The sequence below is a fragment of the Ornithorhynchus anatinus genome, chromosome 5 (assembly GCF_004115215.2).
Source record: "Ornithorhynchus anatinus isolate Pmale09 chromosome 5, mOrnAna1.pri.v4, whole genome shotgun sequence".
NCBI classification, from domain to species: Eukaryota; Metazoa; Chordata; class Mammalia; order Monotremata; family Ornithorhynchidae; genus Ornithorhynchus; species Ornithorhynchus anatinus.
In genome coordinates, this window is record NC_041732.1 from 64,078,292 (window position 1) to 64,091,810 (window position 13,519).

The window sequence follows — 13,519 nt, forward strand, 5'->3', positions numbered from 1 at the left end:
TTCAATCTTTGAGATCTTCTGATTCCTTCTATAGTAACCTCATGGATCATATTTGTTTTCAGCTACTGGAAATTTTGTCAGGATAAGTATCTTATCTGATTTAGGCACACAGAAAGCAGATTACCCTGGAGGAACATTAGAAATAATTACAGGGTCTCAACATTCATGCAAAACACTTTTCAACTTTGTCCTCTCCAGACTTAAGGGATGGATTCTCTCTTGCCTTGGTCATCAATCAATCAATCAATGGTATTTACTGAGTGCTGACTGTGTGCAGAACACTGTACTAAGTGCCTGGGAGAGTACAATATAACTGAGTTGGTAGACACATTCCCTGTCCACAGTGGGCTTACAGTCTAGAGTCTTGTCTTGATCATGCAGTATCTGTTCAAGATAACGGGAGGGTAGTTCCAAGGACGTGACCAGTGTGCTATGAGTAAGAAAGTCTTAATGAGAAATGTCTCCACCCAGTATCTTTGCATTTGTTCTTTATTTTCCCTTTGTTATTTCTTCCTTTTCTGAAAACTAGGCTCTTGCCTGAATCATCTTCAGATGACAGAGGCTTATTTGTGGAAATGAATGGAGGGTTCCAGCTTGTGCCTAGCCCAAGTGGGAAGATTTCCATGGGAATGTTGCTTGAACATCAAACGTGACTGCAGAGTCTTGTCTTATGCTGCTGAGCCACTTCAGACCCATAGTGACTCCATGGAAACATCTTTCCCAGAAAGCCCCACCCCCACCCGCAAGCCCCACCTCCAACCCGTAGTGTACCAAGAGTTTTCTTGGTAAAAATATAGAAGCCATTTACCACTGCCTTCTTCTGGGCAGAAAACTTGAGTCTCTGTCCTTGACTTTCTACCATGTTGCTTGCTGCCCAGCACAGGTGAGTTTTGACTTACAGCAGATTTTGCCTTCCACTAGGCAGCTACTGCCCAAGCTAAGAATGGAATGGGAATGCCTCTGCTTGACTCTCCCTCATGTAACCGAGACTGGTAGAGTACTAGAAACTCTCTAGGTGCAATTCTGAGAGGGACTGCACAATCAGTGCTCAATAAATGCCACTGACTGATGAGTACAGGAGGTCAGAAGAGGTGGTTTAGGATTCCTCCAACTGAGGGATTGTCAAGAGTAGGAATGTGAAGGCCACAAAATGCAGGTGCTGACTTTTTTATGACACTTGTTAAGCACTTACTATGGTCCAGGCACCCAACTAAGTGCTAGGATAGATACAACCTAATCAGGTTGGGACACAGTCCCTGTCCCACACAGGATCCACAGTCTTAATCCCCAATTTGCAGATGAGGTAACTGAGAGAAGTGAAATGACTTGCCCAAGGTCACTCAGCAGACAAGTGGCAGAGCCGGGATTAGAACCCAAGTCCTACAGACTCCTGGGCCTGTACTCTATCCACTAAGCCATGCTGCTTCTCAGCCTCTACTCGCTTACTGGCGGTAGTAGCAGAGCTGTTGGCACTGTTCTCCCCATCTAGACTGTAAGCTTGTTGAGGGCAGGAATGTGTCTATTATATTTAAATGTTAAATATTGAATGTTAAATATATATATATTTAGAAAAGCAGCCTGGCCTCAGTGAAAGAGCACGGGCTTGGGAGTCAGAGGACATGGGTTCGAATTCCGGCTCTGCCACCTGTCAGCTGACTGTGGGCAAGTCATTTAACTTCTCTGTGCCTCAGTTACCTCATCTGTAAAATGGGGATTAAGACTGTGAGCCTCACGGGGGAACAACTGATTACCCTGTATCTACCCCAGCGTTTACAACAGTGCTTTGCACATAGTAAGTGCTTAACAAATACCAACATTATTATTATATTTTATATTGTACTCTCCCAAGCGTGTAGTATAGTACTCTGCACACAGTAAGCGTTCAGTAAATATGATCGATCAGAGAGGCGGAGCGACAACAGGGGAAAGGGCAAAGGGCAATATCACTCCCAGGAGGCAATGCCACATTCACAAGGACCCGGGGTCTCTGGCTCCAATTACCTCACTGATTCATACAACTCCCCGAAATCCGGCTCAGGCCCCAAGTGGGCCTGCTCTTTCGTTCATTCATTCATTCAATCGTATTTATTGAGCAGTTACTCTGTGCAGAGCACTGTACTAAGTGTTTGGAACAGTATAATACAACAATAAGCAGTTACATTCCCTGCCCACAGTGAGCTGTATAGATCTTGGCCGTGGGCTGCCCCAAACCCCCTTGCACTGAGATCTCAGGGCCCGGCCCTATTTGGGGAGACCCAATCGACACACAACCAGAAACTGGGGTTTGCCTGGGCCCTCCTCTACTCAAGGCAGCACACCACCTAACGATTCAGATTCTCCCTCCTCGTGCCCCTCCCCTCAAGGATAAATTCCTAAAATGATTAAAAGGCAGGAAAGCATTACAGCCCCCGGGGGAGTCGCATTCCACAGACTGAATGAGGACAGGGAGGCAAAGGTTAGTGAAACAGGAGAAATGCAAACATGGCATTTAGTCAAGGAAAACAGCCATTGGCTACAATGCCTGGTGCCTTTTTGAGTTGGGATCGATCCTTTCCTCAGGCCTGCTTACCAACCTTTCCCTTCAGGATTTGGAAGACGCAGGCCCGCCCACCCACATACAAAGACCACCCCCGTCCACCCCCAACACACACACAGGCACACAAACTCTAGCCCACACAATGAATGGCAAAGAGCTATCCAGGCTCTCCCACTTCCCCGTCCTCCTGGCATTCAACTCCAGATCTCTGGGTGAACATAGCTGGAGTCGGAAAGAGAGAGAGAGAGAAGTGGCTTTGACAGGAGTCGATAGCTTCTTCCCTACGCGTGCTTTTCTCTGGGAGATTAAATTACCATTGTTATTTGTGTTTTCAAAAATTTCTTTTTCTTTCATAATAGTAATAATGATAATAAGTATTGTGGAATTTGTTAAGCGTTTATTATGTGCTAATCATTCAATGGTATTTATGGTGCACTTACTATGTGAGGAGCACTGAACTAAGCACTTGTGAGAGTACAATATAACAAAATTTATCGACATCTTTCTTGCCCCCAATTTGTTTACATCTTAGAGGGGGAGACAGACATTAATATAAATGGATAAATTACAGATGTGTGTAAGTGCTGTGGTGCTGGAGTGGGGTGAATAAAGTGTGCGAATCCAAGTGTGAGGGTGATGCAGAAGGGAGAGAGAGTGACAAGCCCTGAACTAAGTTCTGAGGTAAATAATCAAGTTGGACACAGCCTATGTTCCACATAAGACTTAAAGTCTACGTAGGAGGGAGAACAAGCAGCATGACTTAGTGGAAGGAGCATGGGCTTGGGAGTCAGCAGAGGATGCTGGTTCTAATCTCGCCTCCACCACTTGTCTGCCATGTGACCTTGGGCAAGGCACCTAATTTCTCTGTGCCTCAGTTACCTCATCTGTAAAACGGGGATTAAGACTGTGAGCCCCAAGTGGAACAACCTGATTATCTTCTATCTACTCCAGTGCTCAGAACAGTGCTTGGCACAAATACCATAATTATTAATTATTATTATTAACAAGTATCTACTGCCCATTTTATAGATGAGGAAACTGAGACATGGACAAGTTCAGTGATTTGCCCAAGTACAGCTGGCAGCCAAGTTCTTGGGCTGAATCCCAGGCCCACGCTCTTTCCACTAGGTCACGTAGCTGTATAAAGCACATCACCACCCAGAAGCCTTCCCTGACTAGGTCCTCCTCTCCTCTTCTCCCACTCCCTTCTGTGCCACTCTTACTTGCTACTTCATTCATCCTCCCTCCCATTCCCACAGCATGTATGTATATATCTGTAATTTATTTATTTATTTGTTCATATTAATATCTTTTTCCCTTCTAGACTGTGAGCTCATTGTGGGCAGGAATGTGTCTTTCTGCAGTTACACTGTACTCTCCCAAGCACTTAGTACAGTGCTTTGCACACAGTAAACACTCAATAAATATGACTGAATAAAGAACCATGGGCTACTGGAAAAACCACTGGCCTGGGAGTCAGAAGACCTAGGTTTTATTCCTGGCTCTGCCACTTACCTACTGTGTGCTCTTGGACAAGTTCCTTAACTTCTCTGTGCTTTAATTCCCTCATCTGCAAAATGGGGATTCAATGCCTGCTCTCCCTCGCAGTTAGAATGTAGAACTGATTATCCTACATCTAACTCAGCACTTAGTACAGTGCTTGGCACATAGTAAGCTCTTAAATATCAACGATGCATTATCACCCAGCCTCTGCCTCTCCACATCAACCTAAACCAGCCTAAAGAAAGGATGAGCAGTTCACCCTTAGGCAGCTGACCAGGAGTGAAGCTCCCCAGTCAGTTAGCCAATCTTTTTTTATTGAGTGCCTACGGTGTGCAGAACACTGTACCAGCACGTGGGGGAATAGTAGTCCACTCCAGGGCTTCATCGTTCTTGCCCCCAGCCATTCCTTCCTCCTCTCCAATTTATATTTCTCCTGCTCAAATCTCATCCCCTTCCTTCTAACTCTGCTCTTTCATGTAGAGGAACTCACTGCTTTTGTAGACAGCAATTCCTTTTGCTGGGCAGCTCAAAGGATCTTCCAGAACACCTAATCTCATGTTCTGCAAAGAGAAAATGCTCAACCAAAACTGACGGTGAGTTGTAGCTACTCAACTAAACCATCAATGGTATTCACTGAGTGCTTAACTTGGGCAGAGCACTGTTCCATGTACTTGGAAGAGTACAACGTATTTATATTATGTCTCCCTCTCTAGACTGTAAGCTGGTTATGGGCAGGAATGTGTCTGCTTCTCCTTATATTTTCCCAAGCATTTAGTACAGTGCTCTGCACACAGTAAGTGCTCAATAAATATGATTGACTGACTACAATACATGTTCCCTGCCCACAACCAGCTTACAGTCTAACTTATAGCCACCTTACTACTCTCCAAAGCATCTAGTTTAGTCTTCTGCACATGGCAGGTGCTCAGTAGATACTATAGATTGATACTGATTGATAATAATAATAGTAATAATAATAATAATAATAATAATGGTATTTGTTAAGCGCTTACTATGTGCCAAGCACTGTTCTAAGCACTAGGATAGATACAGGGTAATCAAGTTGTTCCACACTGGGCTCACACTTTTAATCCCCATTTTACAAATGAGGTAACTGAGGCACAGAGAAGTTAAGTGACTTGCCCAAGGTCACACAGCAGACAAGTGGCTGAGGCGGGATTAGAACCTACATCCTCTGACTCCCAAGCCCGTGCTCTTTCCACTAAGCCACACTGCTTCTCTTCTCTACTGTCCAATTGGGCAGATTGGCAGAGTTTTTCTTCGGGGGAGGTAGTTAGGCTGGAACACACCTAGAGTCAGAGCAAAATACTCTGCACTATTGGTGTTTCCCCTCCTCTATGAGGAGCTGTTAGCTGCTAAAGACTGTTGCCTTTCAGGGTGAGCATGAGTGAGAAGCTGAACAGAGCTGTGATCTTATGTCTTACAAGGTCTCCTTCACTGCAATAATAACAATAATAATAGCAGTATTTGTTAGGCACTTACTATGTCTCAAGCATTGTACTAAGTGCCGGGGTAGATACAAGATAATCAGGACCCAAATGGGGTTCATAGTGCAAGTAGGAGGGAACACAGGCATTGAATCCCCATTTCTCAGATGAGGGAAACTGAAGCCCAGAGAAGGTAAATGACTTCCATGGCCACACAGCAGGTAAGCAGCAGAGCTGAAATTAAAACTCGGATCCTGACTCCTAGGCTCTTTCACCTAGGCCACACTGCTTCCTCCAAGAGGGTTGGAGCAAAGGACCGGGCCTGCCCAATGCCAAAGTCCCCTTTGTCTGGGCCCTTTCCTGCTAGAATGCTGTTGGCGGGAAGATTATTTCCAGACCTCTACATAGTTAAAAAGATACAGGTTTTAAAGCTCAGCCAGCATAGCCAGCATGTCCCCCTGAGACCACTGGCTATGTATTCTCTTTCAGAATTCACTTCTGTTTCTCGCTTGGTCAGTTCAGAGTTAGGCACATCAACACCGCTGATAAATATTTACTTAGCATGCACTGTGGGGTAGGCGCTGGGCAGCAGAAGACATCGGAAAGATGACCGTGTCTTTACATCTTGTCGGCAACTGATACGGAAGCTACTTTTACTCGTTACTGAGAGTCAGAGAGTGTCTGCTGAAATTTTCAGAGAGCCATGGATGGATTGGATTTTACTGAGTTAAAAAGGCCTGGGTGGCTTGGTCTTTCTAATGGACTTTAATGCTGTCTTCAATAATATCCTTTTAGAAACTGAAAATGATTTTTTTTTCCCTGCGCCAATTCCTCCCCCTTCCATCTGGCAAGATCAATATCTAACCTCGTCCTGTGAATACAGTGAGTATTAATTAAGAGTGAGGCTCAAAGTTTATAACACCTCGTTGGGCTTTCATAGCCATGCAGCGGCACTGGAGACGCTGTTGATGTGAGACTGGGGATGGGGGATGCTAATTTTTCTTGAAGAGCATAGAGGAGAAGGGCAGAGGGAGACCAAGGAGATATGCAGCTGATGCTTTGGGCTTTGATGATGATGATGGTATTTGTTAAGCACTTACTAGATGGGAAACACTGTTCCAAAAGCTGGGGTAGATACAAGCTAATCATGTTGGACGTAGCCCCTGTCCCACATGGGGCTCACAATCTTCATTCTCATTTTACAGATGACGTAACTGAGGCACAGCGAAGTGAAGTGTTTTGCCCCAAACCACCCAGCAGACAAGGGGCAGATCTGGAATTAGAACCCAGGTCCTTCTGACTCCCAGGCCTGTGCTCTAACCACTAGGGCAGGCTGCTTCCAATTACTTTCGAATGATTTTAGGGCCAGAGATGTGGGGAGACTATACTAGTGCAAAGCAGAGTGATTGGGTTCAAGAACATGTGCTTTTCTAAGCCTTGAATGTCCCATCTGAAAAATAGAGCTAATTCTTTTAGACAGTAGGCGGCAAGGTGGGGGGGGCCTCATCGAAAAATGCTTCCTCAGTGTGTCCAGCAGAGCAGAGAAAAGAGGCTCTCCAGATGGCCACAACGGGTTACCATTCTAAAAGCCTCAGGAGACTCTCTCTATCAGATCATGTATCACTTTCAATATGGTCAAATTTGAATCTGAGAAAACTCGAGGATTTCTAGTAATTATAATAATAATGGTAGTATTTGTTAAGTGCTCACTATGTGCCAAGCACAGTACTAAATCCTGGGGTAGATGCAAGATAATGAGGTCAGATACAGTCCCATGTGGGACAGGGATTGTAGCCAACCCTCCTATTTTGTATCTGACCCTTCCCGCTCTAGACAGTAAGCTTAATGTGGGCAGGGAATGAGTCTACCAGCTCTATTGTATTGTACTCTTCCGAACACTTAGTACAGTGTAAGTACTCAATAAACCATTGATAATGATGCAATTTACCCTCTAAGGTGGAAAGGGAACAGCATTGAATCCCCATTTTTCAGATGAGGAAACTGAGGCATAGAGAAGTTGGGTGACTTGCCCAAGGTCATTCAGCAGATAGGTGGCGGAGCCAGGATTAGAACCCAGGTCAATTGATCAATGGTATTTTTTGAGCACTTACTAGATGCGGAGCACTGTACTAAGTATTTGAGAGTATAATGCAATAGAATCAGTGGACACAATCCCTCCCCATAATGAGCTTACAGTCTAGAGGACTCCCAGGCCCATGTTCTACCCACTAACCCACACTGCTTCTTCCTCAAAACCCAACCCATGCCCCTATAGTTGAGATTATTGGTTGGGAAGCTCCCCCACTAGACTGGAAGCTCTTTGAGAACAGGGCTCATGCCTTCCAACTCTCTTGTACTACACTCTCCCAAGCTCTTGGTACAGTGATCTGCTCACATTCTTACTCAGGGATTTCACTCTATCACCAATCTTGTTGGCTCCAAAGGGTGGGGGGCTCTCTCTTCTGGTCCTTGAAATACAATCCTGGTTTAGTCCAGACTTGGCTTAGTCCAGACTTGTTGCCTCTCTCCAAGCTTGCCATTTCCCTCTATAGATTGGGCTCCTTGTCTGAGCACTCAGAACACAGACCTGACCTCTCTTTGAAGAAGGTCCCATGGCTTCCACTAGAGTCCTGTCTTCCCGGGTGACTGTTGGCTCCCTCTGGGGAGAAGCAGCAACCTTTTCAAGCCTCAAAGTATTCACTTTACACATTCCCCTTCCCAGGGGCTGAGAGGAACCAACTCCCTCCTCACCACTAAAGGTGGGTCTCATCTTTTTCAAGTCTTCCAGGTGCTTTGCCGGTGTAGAGGTTTCTCTTGTTTCTAAATCACTTTAAAATGATCTAGACTGTCTCCCACCCCTAGAATCACAAAACTGGCCTCTTTCTCTTTCTTTGATGTTGGAGCTGAAGGTGTGGGCTGGGCTTTAAGGCCCTCTTCTACCTTCTAAATCCTGCTCAATTTGGGATTACTCCATCCTCCTTTTAGCCTCGTTCGATTTCGGATGACTCATCTGTCAACGGAGTAATTCTTAGAGGATTTTATTTGTTGTATCAATGGGGATGCTGGTGGTTAGCAGGTGTTGTTAGACATCTGCTTCTTCCTTTGTTTTTTGCATTTATTCTAGTTTTTTGTGTTACGGGCCTATAAATTCCTTTTATGCTCCAGTCATGTTCCGCCCACATCTGTTTGCCGTTTATGGACTAAGTTTCATAGCTGGTGAGAAAGCACCTTAATATCCCAGCCACAGCATGCAGGGCTCCCATGTCACTTCGGTTCTTGACAAGGAGCTGACTTTCACAGTTCACCTCTTGCTCAGCCACTTGGCATAAGCCCCTTCTTGGACCAAACCAACGGTATTTGTTAAGTGCTTATTTTGTGCCAGGCACTGTGTTAAGTGCTGGGATGGATGCAAGCAAATTGAGTTGGACAAAGTCCCTGTCCTGCAAAGGGCTCTCTGTTTTCATCCCTATTTTACAGATGAGGTAAATTGAGGCACAGAGAAGTAAAGTGACTTACCCAAGGCCACACAGCAGACAAGTGGCAGAGCTGGGATTAGAAACCATGACCTTCTGACTCCCAGGCCCGTGATCTATCCACGATGCCATGCTACTCCTCTGATAAACTGCCTGAATCCTCACTCCCACCCATTTTTTAAATAGTACTTGTTAAGCTTTTACTCTGTGCCAGAAGGTGTCCGTTACATTATTATATTTACTCTCTCAAAAGCTTAGTACAGTTCTCTTTGCACAGTAAGCATTCAATAAATACAACTGACTGACTGGCAAGTTAAACAGGGTGGAAACAGTCCATGTCCCACATGAGATTCACAGCTTTAATCCCCATTTTACAGATGAGGTCACTGAGACCTAGAGAAGTGAAGTGACTTGTCCAAGGTCACACAACAGACAAATGGTGGAGGCAGGAGTCCTCTGATTCCCAGGCCTATGGTCTTTCTACTAGGCTACGCTGGCCTTCGGGGTGAGAGCAAAGGTCTAGGTCCGCATCAGATACTACATCCAGGGTCAGCATCTAGAGGGTGGCACACCAAGCTCCATTGCCTGATGTGGCTGCTTTAACTCATCTGCTGTTGCTGTTCCTGCTGCTTCCTGGGCTATCGGACCAGATAATTGCAGGCTTGTGCTAATTACAGGCTTGTGCTAGTGCTGGTGCCCCACCAGAGTCTTGATCTGCCACTCCAAGCCTCCATGCCAACCTCCATGAGGAGCAGCAAGGTCTAGTGGATAGAGCCGTGCTGCTCTATCAGTTGCCTCAGTTTCCTCATCTGTAAAATGGGGATTAAGACTGTGAGCCCCATGTGGGGCAGGGACTGTGTCCAACCTGATTAGCTTGTACCTACCCCAGCGCTAAGAACAGTGCTTGACACATAGTAAGCGCTTAATAAATATCATTATATTATTATTATTGTTATTCCTAGCTGGTGATTCTCCCCAAGGAAACATCTCCAAGGTTTTGCTCAGATACCTTTTGCATGTCTCCAACAATAAGGCTTTCCCTACTTCTCCTTGGTGGCGATTCCATTAAGGAGCCCTAGGAAAGCTGGCAGTGTGAGGAAGCACTGCACAGTGTGGAATTTTTCTGGGAAACAAGAGGAGAGAAGAGAAGGGCCAGAGTCCATCCGGGCCCTCTGTGCTGTTTCATGGAACTTGATCATTTCAAACCCATCTGGCTTAAATACATCACCACCGATGGGCTGAAAATCCTTCTTGTGGTCAGGAGCCAACCCTTCAAAACACAGCCGGCCTACCATGGGCACTAAGGGACAGACACGCTTCCGAAGCACAAGCCTCATTTCACATGCTCACACATCGCTGAAAGGAATCATCGAAGGGTGGAAAGTTCACGGGAAGTCCCGCTCTACCCAGGAGAACAAATCTCCCAGCGATCCAACCGCATCCTGTTTCCTCTGTCTGCTGATCGATGGGCACTACGTTTCGTCCCTCCCTCTGAGAGCCTCCGCTCCGCTATGCTGACACCAAGAATTGCTGCCGCTGCCAACGCCCACATAGTTTACATTCAGTCAGTGGTATTTACTAAGTGCTTACCGTGTGCAGAGCACTGTACTAAGCGCTGGGGAGAGCATAATACAACAACATAACAGATTCATTCCACTCGGACAAGGCTGTCCATGAACATCTTATTCCGGGATGGCAGCCCCACTCTTTCGAGTCATCGCCAGGTTAAATCCCGAGGAAAACACGCTGAAATTGATTTAGCACTGGCTTCCCGAACCCATGTGTTCCCTCGGTCCCAGGCAGCCGCCACTGTGGCTCTGCAAAGGAACAAGCCTCTAATCCATCAAAGTGAACTAAAGACAACTCAGCTTTCCTCAGCATCTTCCACCAGCCGTTTCCCGTCATTACTGGGACCGACGGTGGCGTTACTTCTCTAAGGCACCATTCCTTAAGTCACCCAGTGCAGAGAGCTCGCCTTAGGGTGCTCTCCAAAGGAGGGAGCTTAGTTCCAAACCCACCAAGAGGGGAAAAAGAAATCAGACCCAGTCCTCGGGGTCCAGAGAAGCAACCTGGGCTTCAGGGGTGCCAGCTTTGGGCACCTGGTGCAGGGGGGACTGACCCAGAAGGAAACATCATTCGGGACACCACAAGGAGCCTTCCCACTAAAACGGGAAAGGAAACAACTGAACAGGCAGGTGGAAGCGGAACTCAGGCACCCAGTGGGATGGTGATCTCCTCCCCGACTCCCATCGCGCGCTTGGTGCAGAGGCACTGAGTTAGGACTCCTGCCAGACCTAACTTTGAAGGGAAGCTCTCACAGTCCTGTCTTGGCCAAGCAGGCAGTGGAGACAGGGAGATGTGCGGGAATCTCCAGGTAGCATGCCCGGGTTTGGAGTAGCAGGCAAGCAGGGCAGTGGCATTCAGCCCCAAATGGAAAGCAGTGTCTGATCTGGACCAAGACCCCTTTTTTCTCCTCTCCCACCCCTCCTGCTTTCTTCCACTTATCCTCAGCCCGCCGGGGAGGAGGGGACGTTCTGACCTTTCCTGTTCTCATCCGGAACTCCACGACTCCCACCATCGACTTGTTATTCTCCTAATAGCCTCTGAGGTTTCCTAGAACCCCCAGCTTGGGCAGACACCGATGGGTGAAGGGGAAAAGGTGTGTGGGGAAAGAGGAAGGAGAGAGGAGCGAGGAAGTTTGGCACTCACCTTGCAGCGCTTCTTTGGCTCGGGCTAACTCCTGCTCCTTCTGGGCCAGCTGGACTTTGAGCTCAGTGGCAGATAGGACTTCAGTGGATTTGCTGCCATGCGACTCTTCCAGGTCTTTCGTTAACATTTCCTTCATTTGCCGGAGCAGGTGAACTTCCTCTTGCAGCTGAGACACTTCTTCTCGTAACAGCACTGGAGAGAAAGAAGGAACAATTAAAGGAAGTGACTAATTGTTCTGTCTCGCTGGGTCTCGCTCATTGTGGTGAGGGACAGATGTCAGTCACTCAGGCAGACAGAGAGTGGATTCTCAAGTGGAAGCAAAGCCCTCCTTTCTGCTTTTCCTCCCAATTCCCAGAAACCGAGTGAGCGTCTGACGTTCTGGGTGAGCGGGATCCAGGGGTGTCCCAGCGGATGGATCTGGCTTGTTTATCCGGCTGATGTAAATAAAGGAAGCGCAGATCTTTCACACTGCAGACTATTCCCTCTCCCGAGAGTCACTTCATTACTGCAGGCGCTGTGCTAGGATGGAATCCTGGCTGCGTCCACCCGGAAACTATGTCGGGGCGGAGGGCGGGAGGTTACTGAGTGCAGAGCACTGTTTTAAGCACTTGGGAGAGTACAATACAACAATAAATAGTCCGGAGTCAGCCTGAGCCAATAAACAGTAAACTGCCACTCCACCCTGATATTCAAGAATTATCATAAACAAAACAACAACAACAGAAAACCCCTGCTCCCTCTTGATCCATTACTTTTTATACAATATATGGGAAACTGTTCCTCTTTGAAGAGGAAACCAGGTTTTTCAGATTACTTTTCAGTGACCCTATGCCAATATCAATGACTTCCATATCAATTTCCAATAGTCTTTTACCCTTTAAAGTATTCTGCAAGGAGCTCTGGAAGCCGGCAGTAGTCTCTAAGGGGAAGAAAAATTCAAAGGCTAATCTGAAAATAGCCTTTGTAAGTTAAATACCATTCACGAATAGGATTTGTGTCATTCATTCCCTTAACTACCCCATGGAAAAAACACAGATTCAGGAAAGGGGCTTCTAGTTTACAGGAACCAAAGAGCTACTTCTGATAAATGTGATTCAGTGGCATTCAGACACCCAGTTCACAGCTTTCCTAATGAGCCCTACGTTTAGAGAAGACGGCAGAGGAGAAATCCCTTCCTTGGCAGATTGACAAACTGACACTTTAACAGAGATTCAGGGAGAGAATTTACTTGACCAGGCTGCAAAAAATATGCACTGGGGAAAAGCTACAACTCACCCAGACTTCTAAGTGTAGAATGCAGGGTCTGAGTGAAGGGGGTGAGAGAGAAAGAGAGAGACAGAGAGTGAGAGAGAGAGAGAGAGAGCTGGTGGAAACATGCTGACTTCAAAAATCAAACAGATACCAAAGAGCAGGTTTGTTTTCCATCCGTCCATCAATCATCTCATTCATTAAGTGTTTTCAGTATGCCTGGAACATCACAGGAGAGGAAATCATCACAGCCAATTCTTAGACCTTCATGGATTCACTGTCTCTGCTGGACTCACATTATCACTAGTACTATGGTATTTAAGTGCTTACTCTGTGTCAAGCACGGTTCTATATGCTGGGGAAGACACAGGCTAATCAGATTGGATGCAGTCTCTGCCCCACGGGGCTCACACATCCTAAGTAGGGGGGAAAAGGATTTAATCCCCATTTTACAGTTGAGGAAATTGAGGCACAGAGAAGTGAAGTGACTTGCCTCATGTCACACAGCAAGCAACTGGCAGAGCCAGGATTAAAATCCAGGTCCTCTGACTTCCAGACCAGGCTCTTTTGCCTAGGTCACCCTGCATCTAGGCCACCCTGTG

The 13,519-nt window shown here is 46.5% G+C and overlaps 1 protein-coding gene across 4 annotated transcripts in view; it reads right to left on the minus strand.

The window, feature by feature from the left end:
* KAZN (kazrin, periplakin interacting protein) overlaps window positions 1–13,519 on the minus strand; it is a 510,314-nt gene that overhangs the window by 159,291 nt on the left and 337,504 nt on the right. For all 4 annotated transcript variants that reach the window (XM_029064854.2, XM_029064860.2, XM_029064858.2 and 1 more), the window contains one exon: window positions 11,670–11,861. In XM_029064854.2, the coding sequence (XP_028920687.1) occupies window positions 11,670–11,861 (192 nt within the window). The remainder of the gene's footprint in view (window positions 1–11,669; window positions 11,862–13,519) is intronic.